Source organism: Sitodiplosis mosellana, unplaced genomic scaffold (genome assembly GCF_009176505.1).
Source record: "Sitodiplosis mosellana isolate CC-2019 unplaced genomic scaffold, AAFC_SMos_1.0 Smas_scaffold_6181, whole genome shotgun sequence".
Classification (NCBI taxonomy): Eukaryota; Metazoa; Arthropoda; class Insecta; order Diptera; family Cecidomyiidae; genus Sitodiplosis; species Sitodiplosis mosellana.
This window is the reverse complement of record NW_022601422.1, coordinates 339,701-354,020: the sequence shown is the minus strand read 5'-3', so window position 1 is coordinate 354,020 and position 14,320 is coordinate 339,701. Positions and strand designations below refer to the sequence as shown.

At 34.9% G+C, this 14,320-nt stretch overlaps 1 protein-coding gene across 4 annotated transcripts; it reads right to left on the bottom strand.

Annotated features, from left to right (window-relative positions):
* Positions 1-5,295: 5,295 nt before the first annotated feature.
* Positions 5,296-13,996, bottom strand: LOC129576380 (kinesin-like protein Klp68D). 4 transcript variants are annotated; one of them, XM_055461379.1, is made up of 10 exons: positions 13,308-13,996; positions 11,821-12,287; positions 9,894-10,081; positions 8,808-9,759; positions 8,462-8,659; positions 8,059-8,343; positions 7,860-7,945; positions 7,303-7,681; positions 7,068-7,144; positions 5,296-6,971 (listed from the first exon to the last, which is right to left on the bottom strand). In XM_055461379.1, exons 2-10 carry the CDS (start codon positions 11,863-11,865, stop codon positions 6,848-6,850), a joined length of 2,334 nt encoding a protein of 777 aa, XP_055317354.1. In that variant the 5' UTR covers positions 11,866-12,287; positions 13,308-13,996; the 3' UTR covers positions 5,296-6,847. The 4 variants fall into 4 exon arrangements, with proteins under 4 accessions (XP_055317354.1, XP_055317353.1, XP_055317350.1 ...); XM_055461378.1 differs by having other exon boundaries at positions 13,806-13,996; XM_055461375.1 differs by having other exon boundaries at positions 12,857-13,577.
* Between the last annotated feature and the right edge of the window lie 324 nt (positions 13,997-14,320).

Below are 14,320 nucleotides of genomic sequence, written 5' to 3'. Positions count from 1 at the left end.
GTTGCCCGTACTTGGATTCTTCTTGGGTTAAGAATCTGTCGTGCACAGTGTGCACACATGCACACAAATAGTTATACACACAGAAAATAATTGAAGTAATTCAGTCGATGCTTTTTGCCATTCTACAGTTGAAATAGTCGGTTTATCACAAGCTAATAAGAATCTACCACTCAATTTAATATGAACTACTGAGAATTTTCATTGGATGAGTTTCACTGCGTGGTTAAATATGGAACTTGGAAAAAGTTCTACGGAAAAGGGGGCAAGTATTGTTGTAATCAAGGCTTGAAAACCCGGAACCAATTATTTTGAAGTGTCATTTTTGCGTATAACTTTTCCAAGATTAGCATTTAACAAAATACGTCCAACGAATACTCTCAGCAATTCATATGGACGGACAGTATATTTATATTGTGTGGTAGATTCTTAAACTGACCTGTGGTTTAATGTATTGTCGCCAAGACATATCGCTAACATACCCAATCGACTTTCTGTGTGTTCACACTCGATGGGAGTATTCAAGTTTACAAACCTGTTATATCCTGAACCAAATAATTATGTGTGTTGGCGCTAAGAACAGTCACATCATGCTCATGCATCATGGTCATAAATAGGATTTATTTTCGTAACAAAAATCGCGACGTCTCTTTTGATTTTCACTTCCTAAACTAACCTACGGCTTTCGCCTTAATTTAATGCAAACGCATTACATAAAAAGAGCAGACGATGTGGATAAACAGCATGTGAATCGATCAAAACCGCAGCCACAACTTGATTGCATTCATTTGGGTTTTGGGTATGTGTCTCATTAAAATGCAACAATTATTTGTGCAATTGATAAGGCAATGAGTTCAGGAACGACAGAAACAAATCGAAATAACTTACAATTATTTCTAGCTAAAATGAATGAAAACTCAACATTCTATACACAGATAATTGTTTTTTCTTCTTCTTCGTTTTCATTGTGTTACTATTTATTTTCAGCATATAATTTTGTTGTTTTGATTTTCAAATGGCAAAGGCGTTCAACAACCTGAAATCATTTCATCACCATTATCCGATTGTCAATTACATTTCAATTTATAGAAAATATATCTATGCCGCATACTCTAGTGTGTCGGGTTTTCGTTTTCATTCCTTGTCGTCGTCGTCATCGCCGTCGTTGTCGTTCCACCAATAGATGTTTATACTGTTTTTGTAGTTATAGTCATCGGATGGCAACAAGACCGAAAACAACTTAAATGACAACTGTAGCGACGCGAGCGCCCTCAATTTCAATAGGCAAATCAATGTAATTTCGGAATTTTTTTCCGAACTAAACAGCGCGACAATTTAAATTTTCTTGATGCTGCCACCCTATGGTTATAGTCTGGTTGTTTGGCTGCTCAGCGCTCAAAAGGTTATCACAATTCGATGTGTTTACGAACAATAATTTCGCAAATATCACACCAGCACCATATTGATCTAGTGCATTTCAGTTTATAATTTTAATCCGAATTAGTAGTTTCATCGCTTGCTTGTTGATTCACTTTTGATTTTTCGGGGGAGAGGCAAAGAGTCTTTAAATTTATGATGCAACAGTTTTTCGCTTCGTAACCCGCATGTATAATAATAAAAATAGCGCTTTATTCATACACACATGCGCGCACGCTCGCACAAAGAATTTCATTCATTCTCAATGCTGCCCAAGCAAAAAAAAACTTGCAATTTGAATATAAAAAAACACCAACATGTGTTGACATACAATTTTTCTGTCACCCAAATTTAACGAACGATATGATAACTGAAAGTAAACAGCAACCAGTCCTACGCCAACACATGATAGACTCACATTAAGACAGATAACATTTTCATGCTTAACCGGAACAAAACCGAATGAATATTTTTGGAACATGGCAATAAATATTTTTTTTTCGAATTTCAAAAGACAATCCATGGAAATTGTCATTCAACTTATTTTTTTCATTAAAAAAGACTCACAAAACGTATATTGCTCACGAGCTGTTGGCTTGCCGACTGATTCAACAGTAAAACATACATGAATTTCATATTTCCAAATTTACATGTTTCTTATCATGAAACATGAAAAACAAACACAACTGATTAAAGCACATTCATTGAAAAGAAAGTCATTCATTCTCTTTGCAAATTATGTCATGGTACATCCTTTTCAACGGCATGAGAACAATTTTGATTGGTGAGAGTTTTCGGGTCATTGTCAAATGAAAAGGATTTGCGGTTTGATTTCCCTTTGCATGCGATAAAGTACTTGGGTGACCATAAAATAAAATGCAATAAAACCGAAGAGGCAAATTACGACTGAAAAATGGAATTCATTGCTTTTTAGTATCATTGATACTGTATCAACGAGATTTTTGAATAAATTTCTCAGTTATTTTCAGTATACGCTTCCAGTAGATTCAGTGGGGATTGTCCCCTTATCACGAATCAGTGGAAATTAACCCTCGACTGCATGAATTTTTCTCAGCACCGGGAGTACTCTTACTTGGTTAATTTTTGGCCATATATAACGAAAAAATATTGATCATCCTAGATTCTTGATGGTTTAGTCAGGAAATGCGATAGACATAAATCAGAGAACAATCAAATCCATTATTGATGACTACCGACTGTTGATTAAAGATCAAAATAAAAGCCAATCCAGTCTCTGTTTTAAACCAATTACTTTAATGAATGGTGCCGACGTTTCGAATCGTGGTTTGATTCTTTTTCAGGCCTGTTCATGCGTAATCAATTCTGTCACAAATAATTGTATGATATTATTCAGTCTGTGATTAGACGGTGAAATAAACAATAAAAGTTTTTTTTTTCAAAAAACCAAAATTAACCCTCTAATGCATACAACCGCCTCTAGACGGGCAACATTTGAACGCTTGTAGAACGTAAACCGTACATCGGATCACATTGCTTTAAAGGAAATTTTTATTCGTCAATGTTCTCTCTTTATTTTTGTCTTTGGCAATATGTCTATGTAGTGTAATTGTAAAGTTATAAACAAAAATGTGTGCAAAAACAAAAATTTGACAAAATAAATTATTCGAACTCTAAATTAGACACATTTTTGACACTTTTAAACAATGGATTTTATTGTTCTATGATTTATGTCAATCGCATTTTCTGACTAAACCATGAAGAATCCAGGATTATGAATATTTTTTTAATTATCTATGTCCAAAAATAAACCAAATACTAGTACTCCCAGCCCTGGGAAAAATTAATGCATTAGAGGGTTAAGATATCTTGAACAAAATTTATTTTCTTCCATACAAAATTTGTCTAAAAAAATAAATTCTTATTTTGGATTATTTTCACGAAAAAAATCTATTCTATACTCATTTCCATTAATATCTGTGATGTCAAACTCATTTGACATATTTTGGGACGCACTCCTGAGAATATAGAGACGGTTTGAATATTGAAAATCACAGATGGCCCCAGTGCCGGTATTCTAAGTCATTCCACCAAAATCGTTCGGAATTATTTTTTTCGTACATAAGACCATATTGGAGTGAAAGAGAGAGATTCCACTATTTTTCAGCGTCTCACCGGAATTATTTCTCACACAATCCACTCTTCCTTGAGTTATCGGAATAATTCCGGTGGGACGCTGAAAAATAGTGGAATCTCTCTCTTTCACTCCAATATGGTCTTATGTACGAAAAAAAAATTCCGAACGATTTTGGTGGAATGACTAAGAATTCCAGCCCAGGTTAGAAAAAAAATATTACGCAATGTTTTTGCATTCAAAAATCATTTCTTCTTCAAACAGACAGCGATTCCGCGGTGATTATGAGTTTTATATGCATGAACATCTTGAAGAAGCAACGCGATCAAGTAGATCTTTTTGTGCCAAAACGCACCACGTTTCCTTCCAAAGTCAATACTTTTTTCGCTTAAATCCATTTCAGAGACTTTTTATCCCGAATTGATAGAATCTGAACACACCCAGGAATCGTTCCCTGAATAGTTCGACGTCAGCTATCGCATATCTTCCGACATAGTGCATTTTTTAAATGAACATTTTGAAATGAAAAGTGGGTCTTTTTGGGCCAAAACGCTCCAATTTTCCTTCCAAAGTCAATGACTTTTTCACTGTACACTGCGACATCTGTAGTGAAAATTCATTTGTTCGTCTCCATTGATACTTAACAACCAAGTGTATGTTTCGTCTTGTTTGCTTTGACATTTCTTTGTAACAAATAACTATACATTGTGTGCATGACTCATTGCTTTCCATGCTGACTGACCTCTTTTAAAAGAATAAAATTGTTAATTTCGTATTAATGTTTATTTTATATTAAATGCATGATGTTATTAAAAAATTTAAGATACGGATAAAAAATATATTTCGGCACGCTGTATTGAGTCATCTCAACTTCTATTGCATTGATTCGTATTTAATAATTTATTGGAATAAAATCTGAATAACAACAGATTTTTGAGAATAGACACCTGAAGTAGTTTTATACATATCTATAGGTGAGATTGAGGGTAGTGTATGTTTCACTGACTTTGTTATGAAAGAGAAGAGTAAGTTTCTTTCGACTCAAAAATTGTTAAAGGCGAGTATGTTCATTTTTGGCGGGTCGTCACGGTTTTTTGCGGTTTTCGTGGAACTAATAAAAGTAAACAACTTGTTCTCTTCGACAAAGTTTTAGTACGTGAGGTCCTCTATAACTAAGCTGAAGACAGTTATCTCTTATCTCTTATCAGTTCCGCGAAAAGCGCGAAAAATGATAAGAACAAAAAAGAGATGATGAGAGATAAGAGATAAATGTCTTCAGCTTAGTTATAGAAGACCTCGAGTACTACAACTTTGCCGAAGACACCATGTTGTTATCTCCTATCAGTTGCGCGAAAACCATGAAGACCGCGGAGGCTAGACGGTACTACAACATACTCTACTTTAACGCCAACAGAATCATCAGAAAACATACTCGCCTTTTCAAAAAATATAAATCAATGAAAAAACATACTCCACTCACAATCTCACCCATAGATATACTCTTCAGTGAAGATGTTTTGGAAACAAGTTATTAGTCTAGATAATTTGATTGTTTCCAAAAATCTGTTGTTATTCAGATTTTATTCCAATAAATGTCGAGATGATTCAATACAGCGTGCCGAAATATAATTTAAAAAAATGGAATGTATTTCATTTAATTCACGAGCCTCGTGTTAAAACTCACAATTTTATCGCAATTTCCGCTGATTACCTAGAGAATTCGCTGAAATTTGTCACCAAAAAAATAAAAATAAAAAAACGATGACGAATAATGTGATGACACGTTCATAAGCGATTTTATTTGATATTTTCTTGTAATTCATAATTTGTGGTATAATGTCAAAGCATTGTTGCAATTGTTTGCTGAATAATATTGCCGCGCAATATTGAATTCAAAGATATCATAAATTTTGTCAGATCATTCATGTTTGCTGATCATCTTTTGACTGGCTTGAATAATTTATTTGACTTTTCATTTAAGTAAATAAAAAATACCGAACATGTAAATTGTAAACAAAAGGCTGTAAAGCATAAGTGGTAATATTAAATCGATTCGATTCCATTTTTGTTTGTTTGCATATGAAAATTATGAATATGTGGTATTTGGCTAATCCAGATTAAATAAAGGGTGTTTCAATAGCGACGCACAAAAGTAACCCTATCGTAAATCATGACAGGCTACCCGATCTGTCTAATAAACTAATACGTCAAAATTATTCGTCAGTCTTTACCATTTTGTGCCATGAAGAGATATTTCAAAAAGCAACGCGTTAAAATTGTGAAATCAAACCACGATAATAGGTCCATTTTTGAATTTACCAAAAATCAAAATGTCATGTGAGAATCTTGCTTTTTACCTCTCGAAATTCAATTTTTCTCGTTTTATTTATTTTTAACAGTTTTTATCTCAACTTGAGCCAAAAGTTCGCCCCAACAACCAGAGCAGAATTGGCCGTTTTTGGCCATCATGGCCAACTTTGGCCAATTTTGCAAAAATGGTTGTTACAATTATTGATTTTTATACTTTAAAATGACAGCTAGGGGCACTGATTGTATAGACAACTCCATTCAACAATTATATGACTTTAAAAAATCGTTAAAAACAATTTAATCAGAATCGAGCTTCAGAAATGTCATATATTTTGGGCGCAAAATGCGTAGGTTGGTCACTCAATCCTCAAATTTATCAAAACTGGATCATTTTTTTTACTGTTCTGTGAAAGATATGTTTATTGCGAGTACCGTAGCTGACCATACTCAGTTCAAAACATAAATGGCAAGGACCAAACTACAATATACAATAAAGATTTCGGAAAAAAAATTAAATTTGTTTGTTTTATTTATCAATACTTTTGTGCGTCGCTATTGAAACACTCTTTAGTTGATGGAGTGTGCCTTTGATTGAATTCATTTACTTTTGTTTGTATCTCATTCAATCCAAAGATTTTGAACTAATTTCATCTAAATTCAATACAATCTGTTTGTATAAGTTCCTGTTGGACTGGCGACCAAAAAAAGGATGATTTGTTACTGAGTCTTCTTTCCAGAAGAAAACCAATTTCCTTTTTTCCTACCACCGTCACATTTTCGGTAAAAGTGTCGAACTTCTACTCGAAACTAACATTCATATTGAATATCACAAAACAAAGAATAAACGAAGAAATACAATGAAAAAAAGTTTGCTATGTTAGAAGCCAATTTCACTGGATGTGTTTTCAATACTTTGCTTGTTTGTTTGTTTCGATAACGATGAGAAAATGTGTGACTATCGAGTCACTTGTGAACATAAATTACATAATTGTGCGAAAATACAGACTATTATTATTTGGTAACAAGTCCCCTGGCTTTTGGGTATGCCGATGTTGGCTGCTTTCGGGAGGATGACACACTGCGACGAGCTGTCACCAAATCCTTCGACGATTTTATTCTAGAGGAGGATTGAACCCTGGAATTAATAACAAAGCGAACAAATAATTTTTGATGAAAAGTGTGTATTTTGTGGCGAAATGACGAGATGGAATTTTGACTAAATTCAATTTACCGATTATTTTGAATGGGTTCCTGTGCATTTCTATTCAGTATCTTGTCTAGACGTGATCGCATTATCTGCTGATTTGTCTGAAATATCATTAAATTGGTGTTAAAAATGTTGTACATATTAAAATGATTTCCATGCTGTTTACTGAAAATTTGAAGAAAAAAATTCAACGAAAAAAATTTCAATAACAAAATAAAAATAGCAAAATTGTAGAATTTCTATCTGGACATTATTTTACCTGGCCAGAGATATCTACATCATCGTCCGTCTGTAAGGCTTCAGCCAAAACTGCCTGAAGCGACGCGGATATCTTTGGATTTTTGTAGTCCGTTGTAGTTCTCAGTGGCATATCTAGCTCGTGCATTAGAATGTTTTCACCTCGAATATTGACCGAATCCTCATCATTCTTCTGCATCATTTTCAGTGCAAATTCTGATATTGGGCGTCGGCGATGCGGCTGTGAAACGGGCCGTCTCAGTGGAGTATTCTCTGTTAACCGATTCGAGTTATTTGTCCATTCTTCCAGCTCCTCGTCGTATCGTGCTTGTGTGTACAGCCGAGTTTTTACTTCAATTGGTACAAAATTATCGATCAACAGAAGAATTCGCTTTAGTTCCCTAAAAACAGACGATGTTTGGACAATGCATTAGTGTGGGGAACAACGTAAAATCTGTATGATGATTGTCGTTTACTAAAATTAAACTCGAATTGGCGCATGTGGCGACCTCTGACAGGATTAATTTCATTGGATAACTGTTTTTTCCTCTCTTTCTATAGTGGAATTATTTTACTCACTTTATCAAATCATTCTGTGACATTTCAAGCTCTCTTCTTTCACGGTTGTGCTCATCTCGTGTGTCGACTAGCTCCTGTTTTAAGGCCTTAAAACCACAAATACCGTTAGATTTAAACTAATAGTCTGCTTTATTAAATTTTGCATCAGTTTTGTAATAAACGGCCTCTAAATTTTTTAAAATTGAATATAACAACTTACCATATATTTGGCGTAACATTTCTTCAATTTGCGTGTTTTGAGTTCAACTTCTTGTTGAACAGATGTCAAAGTTTCGCGGATTTCAATCGTTGTCTCTTCTTGCATTTCAAGCTGTTGTTGCATTTCAACTTCACGTCTCTTTCGTTCGGCAATTTCGTTCAGTTTCTTTTCCAGCTCAATCTGTCGTTCATTGTATGTATCCAAAATATTGCGACCACCGCGCACCAGTCGACTTTCCATTTCCGTTAATTTCGATGTTAACTTATTGGTTAGCTCTTTCTCGCGCTGATTTATCATACAAGAGGGGACAAATTTAGTTTAAGTCCATATTAAGATTAATTAAAATACAAAAGAAAACGAGACAAGAGTAAATAAAATACATGTAGAAAATGAATGACTTTACCGTTAATGCTTCATTTGTTTCTGCCATTGCATCGTTGATGAAGTCCTTTTCATTGTCACTTTCATCATCATCCTTATCATCTTCCTCGTCATCATCGTACTGGTTTAAATCATTTTTCGCTATGACCTCGATAATTGTCTGCTTCTTTTTTCGCTTTGGTGTAGGCTTTTCACGATTTTGACGTTCGGCTATCATTTGCTGTTTTCGATAAAATGGATGAAATCAAAAGAGAACCAATCAATGACAGTAAAAAAAAAGCCGAAGTGAAATAAAATGGAAAAATGATCTCATGTTTGTTTGCTTTTTTCAAATGATGATCGTGTCGTATTTGTGGCAACTGACTTACCCTCAACTTAGCAATCTCTTGTTGGTATTCCTTCAGTTTGGCATCCTGTGGATCCTCATTTTTGACGGGTTTATTTTGGATGGTTTTGGCTCGCTGTGCATATCGTAATGTTGTCACCGTTTCATTGTAATTGTACGACGATGGCCCAATATTGGCAATCATAATGGTTTTTGAATTGCCGCCCAATGAATCCTGCAGCAATCGTGTCAGTTTCGAGTCTCGATATGGAATGTGTGGTGAATTTTCGGCCAATGCTGAAATCACATTTCCCAACGATGAGAGTGCACGATTAATTTTACTGGCTTCTTTCAGTCGATCGGCGGTGGCACCGGTTTTCGATTGCCGTTCACTGCCGGCCAAATCGATGAGATTCAATTTTCCCACTTTCACCTTGTTCGTATCCAAATCGCACATTTCGATTTTTATCATGAAAATCGCATGTGACCTTGAACTATGCTCGTTCATATTGGTTTTGCCCGTAGTGCGATTCTTATTTCCCTGAGCCATAACATTTAGCATTTCTTCAACGTTCTTACACAGCACCGAATGCAAATTCGGCACATAAACACCCATTTGCTCGTGTTCACGCAATTCCAGCGATTTTGTGCTGTTCGGTTTCAATAAATCACGTAATTCTTCCATGTAAATTTCCAAATATGAAACGGCTACTAAAAAGTTCATATTTTCCAATCGATTGATATTCGACCAGATTTGTTCAAATGCCCGCGGTATGATGCCTTCCATTTCTTTACCACTGTCACCATTGATATTTCGGCTGATGTCATCGATGGCAACGCCGGTGGCTCGAGTATTTTTCGATCGAATACCTTCCATTGTGAATGTCTTTCCCGTGCCCGTTTGGCCGTAGGCGAACACACAGCAATTGAAACCTTCAAGCACCGATGATACCAAAGGCCGCACCACTTCATCGTATAAACTCTTTTGTGTTGCGCTGTCAGAAAGAAAAAAAATGGCAAAAACATTACATTCACTGTTTCAATCGTCCGAGGGAAAGAAAGAAAGAAAGAAAGAAAGAGAGAGAGAGAGAGAGAGAGAGAGAGAGAGAGATTTTCAGTGTACACATACTTTTTATCATAAACCGCATCGTAGGTGAACATTTTACGATTCTCGCGGTTTGTATCGCTGGGATGTTGGATTTCAACGACGCCACGTGTTGGATACACATCTACGATTTGCTTGTATTCACCACTCGCCTGCTCTTTTTTGCTCATCGGACGGCATCGCACCACCACCTGTACACACTCATTCTTCACCTTTAAACAATATTAAATATGAACGAAAAAAACGTTTTTTTTTGTGTCAGTTAATGATGCTCATTACACAAGGTCACATCGTTGATGACTTCTAACACGTTGCTACCCATACCATTTGATTATATCTTAATTTCAAATCTACGACTATAAAACGAAACACATAAATTCGAATACACTTTAATTTCATGTACACAACTCGATTTCATGTTGATGTTCAGTTGTTGTTTTTTGTTGTTATTTATGAAATGATTCATATATATGCTCTTTATCCAGTATTGTAAAAATAAACATTGAATTCAAGTGCTATGAATCAAAGAAGCACTAAACCGAATTGCGCTAATGACGTAATCCTTTTTGTATTTACTCAGCTAATGCATCATTTTTTTTCTCCACATGTTCGTCGTTATTTTTGCGTCTAAATATAGGCATTTCAAGACTTTATTTATGGAAAACATTAAGCATTTCGATCATTTTTTTCTCCTCTTTTTTTATTTAATTTTTCATACCGCATCAAATCACAATAACTCAAACGGATGAATCTTAACAATACACAGTTTGAACGCTGTTCATATTGAGTATATTCCAGAGCAATTTTGTTGTTCAGCGTGAGATACGACTCTGTGTGTTGTTCTCTGCACATCCGCTAATTATTGCTTATTAGTTGACTTTTGCTCCACTCACGTATTCGAATCTAGCGGATTTCATTCGAGGGCCCTTTGTGCATTCGCATAAGCAACAACAACAACAAAATTTGCACAATTCATTGGCCAATTTTTGGCGTGTATTTACAAGTCAACACCATTCAAAATGACACAAAAGTGCGAAAAGTAAATTTCTCATTCATCAGAACCAAACACGAACAGGTGAGCAATTAAAATAGTCCATCAAAAATCAAGACGAAAAATGAAAGTCATTAGTAGAAAGAGAATGAAGTAAGAACTGGGCGATATGTGTCTACTATCAAAAGAAGAACACTGAAGCTAGTCAATGTGTTGAATGAGCATCGAATGTGATGCGAAAAATGGTTCATGGCACGGCACATTTAGTTGCGGTTTGCTGTTGCTGCTGCTATTGCCGTTGTTGTACAAACAAGCTGGCTGGCTGGTTAAGTCGCGCCGTACCAAAGAGGCGTAATGTTTTATTTATTAACGAATAAAACCACTTGTGCCAACGTCAACGTCATCAATATACTATCAAATTTCGTCGTGTCTTTTAACTCGATAAAAGAAGAAGAAAAATACATTGTGCAAGACTGTGTGTATTTTCTAATTGGAATCATATAAAATACAAAACGGTGTATATTAATGCGGCAACGTTGTGTACACTTTACAAGATATTCTATATGCATGTCATATAAAATTGTACATATGTATATATATGGCTATAGGTTACACTATTTCACATCTATTGATTTTTACACATAGAAGAAGTTGCGCGCTATACGAATTGTAAGATGCACTTTATAAGTATTACTTACTTTTAAATGTAAGAATACGAAAATAACGATCGTTTTATATCTTGCAATTTGATATCATGTGAACATTATCATCAGATCGAGTTACTATTCTATTGAAAATGAAAACAAAACACAACAACTGGTGCTTATTGATTGCTGATAAATAAATAATACGTCGCGTTGAAACAAAAGTTGTCAAAACAAAAACTGTTTTCGTTTTGAAGTCATCTTAATGTGATATAAGTACGAGAAAGAAAACACAGTTCCTCGAGGTTGAACATACCAAATTTTTGTTTTTCGCACTCGAACTGTTGTTATTACGTTCCATGTTTGTTGATTGATTGCTATACACCGTTGAATTATTGTGTTTGCAATTCTCTCGCAATAATAATTTCAGTTTTTTTCCAGCTGCCTTAATTTTCGTGGCAATTGTCGCCGACAGTTTTTTCTACTTCTTTCATAATTCAACTGAACCAGACCTTTTAAGAATTGCACACGTTTTCACCAAATGTTAAGGTTATCTTTGCTTCAAATATATCTCAATTTCTATTTTGGGTATCAAAAAAATATCTTCTTTTAGCAAATGCACGATTTCGATTTTTGATTCACCGTTTGTTTTCGGAATATGTTCATCACTTTTGCTGCTACAACACCATTTACTTGATCTGAATCATATTTTTTTTTCTTTTTGCTGAATTTATGACACGAAAAATGGTGAAAAAACACCAAATTTCATTCACGGATTGTTAGCTGGAAAAAAAAATTGTTCCGTTACTACACGAGGGAATACACGAAATAACAAAATACACAAATAAAAATTGTGAAAGATATCATGAAGCGTTTCTAATATTTTTGGCCGTTGTCTGTGAAGGAAGTCATTTCGATAGAGTGCATGCACACACTAAATATTCTGCGCTGGAGATGAATGAAAAAATGCAATCCGATCATAAATTTGGCTGTGATTTTTCGGTCACTGTGTCTCAAAACAACACATCATTCGTCGTTGTCGTTGATACAAAACCATTTATCATTAATTAAAATGTGTTTTGCTAATTTTTCATTTTCTGCGGTCGAAATTCAATGTTTGTCTGTTCGGTTTTTTTTTTTCGGATCGGTCAAAATATCTTAATTTATAGATATCCTGCTGTTGTCATGGTTGTTGACGATGTTCCCTTTGAATTCTGTCAACCATTCGTTACATGCGTCATTTTTTTCTGTTATTTTCGCCAAAACAAATGTTACAAAGAGAGAAACTACACCAACTCATGCAAAATTCATTCGATATCAAAACGGACGAATATCGATTTTCCTCAACTCACTCACATACACACTACTCGTCTTTGAAATCGGTTCGGTCGCGCGACAATGAACCAATCCTATATATATTTTTCAACTGTTTAATGTTGCCAAAAAATCAAATGGTTTTCACTTCTGTTTTCACTTTCCATTTCAAAGATGAATGCGACGAAGAGTGATGAACAAACGAATTAGATGAAACAAATTGCACTGAATTGAGCAAATTCGATAAAGAGAAGCAAAAAAAGAGAAATATATGTATGAAACACCACACAAACAGCAAGTGCTCGAGACTTCGTACGTAATACCGTTTTGCGCGACGGTATCGTACTTATTGTTTGTTGTTGACACTGTCAAATGTCTGTGCTTGGGTGTTTAACAGCAACGGCGCATACGCACTACTCGTTTCCCCATATTATTTATTTTTCATGCTATTGGATTTGGTTGAATTGTGCTGCAAGGCACAACTCGTACCGTGTTCTCTCTCTCACTGGATGGCTGACTGGCTGGCTGGCTGTGTATTTGTTATTGTTGTTGTTGCTGTTGTTGCTACATACACACACTTTTTTTCTCGTCTCATTTCACTCTCCGGTCAAATGTACGGTGCATGATTCGTTTAATTTACACATTTTGCCGAACTGTTCGTCGGTTAGTCTGTTCAGTCATCGACTACATATCCATCATTGATGCATTACCATTAAAATCATCATTCGGCTTTTTTTTCGTCACTCCATTCCGTATGTCGTTGATTCGAAATTTACTATTAGACACAACCTTGAAACATACGTTATGCTATTGACTGTATTTGGTCAGTATTGCGAAATTTTGTAGAATGCGCTACGTAATGATTTATAATGTTTGGACGTCTCTGTCTCTCCGTACAGAAAGAGGAAACAAAAAAGCCGAACAGATGGTCACAAAAACAATCTTTTTAGTTCAGTTTTCGCATTTTATGCATACTAAATGTGATACATGCAATCGATTAATTACACGATAACCGCGGCTCTTAAGGCTGCACCAAAAAAAAAAGAAACCACTTATGTTTAATCCAATTTTGAGTCGGTTTTTCTTTTTAATTCGATGTTAATCAACTGTTGACACAATAACTTTTAATTGACAATTTGACCATAAGTTGCACGACGTTCAAGCGAATACTCGTAGAAGAAGTAATGTATAACATGAACTCAGACGAGAATAATATCAACTGCAGAACACATTTGACGTTTAAAATTGTGAGTCATCTGCTCCCGTTAGCAATACATAATCTGGCCGAAAAAAAATAAACAAAATTTGCCTTAATTAGATCAAATATTTTTTTTTTAAATGTCATCATGACTCATTTTTCATATTAAGAGTTCCAGAGAAATCAGCTGAATTGATTCATACAACCAACTGCTGCATATCTACTCATTTCATGCGTACAATCAAGTAGAGTCGGTTGATATAGAAATCAAGAGCATATCAACATAACATATGCATATATCTTT

What these genes read in the sequence shown, in the direction of transcription:
- LOC129576380 (XM_055461379.1), bottom strand. Translation starts at nt 11,865, where the DNA reads ATGGAACGTAATAACAACAGTTCGAGTGCGAAAAACAAAAATTTG. An exon ending in TCACAGAATGATTTGATAAA is followed by an intron (nt 7,682 to 7,859) that starts GTGAGTAAAATA and finishes GTCTGTTTTTAG; the next exon opens with GGAACTAAAGCGAATTCTTC. An exon ending in ATGTAGATATCTCTGGCCAG is followed by an intron (nt 7,145 to 7,302) that starts GTAAAATAATGT and finishes ATGATATTTCAG; the next exon opens with ACAAATCAGCAGATAATGCG.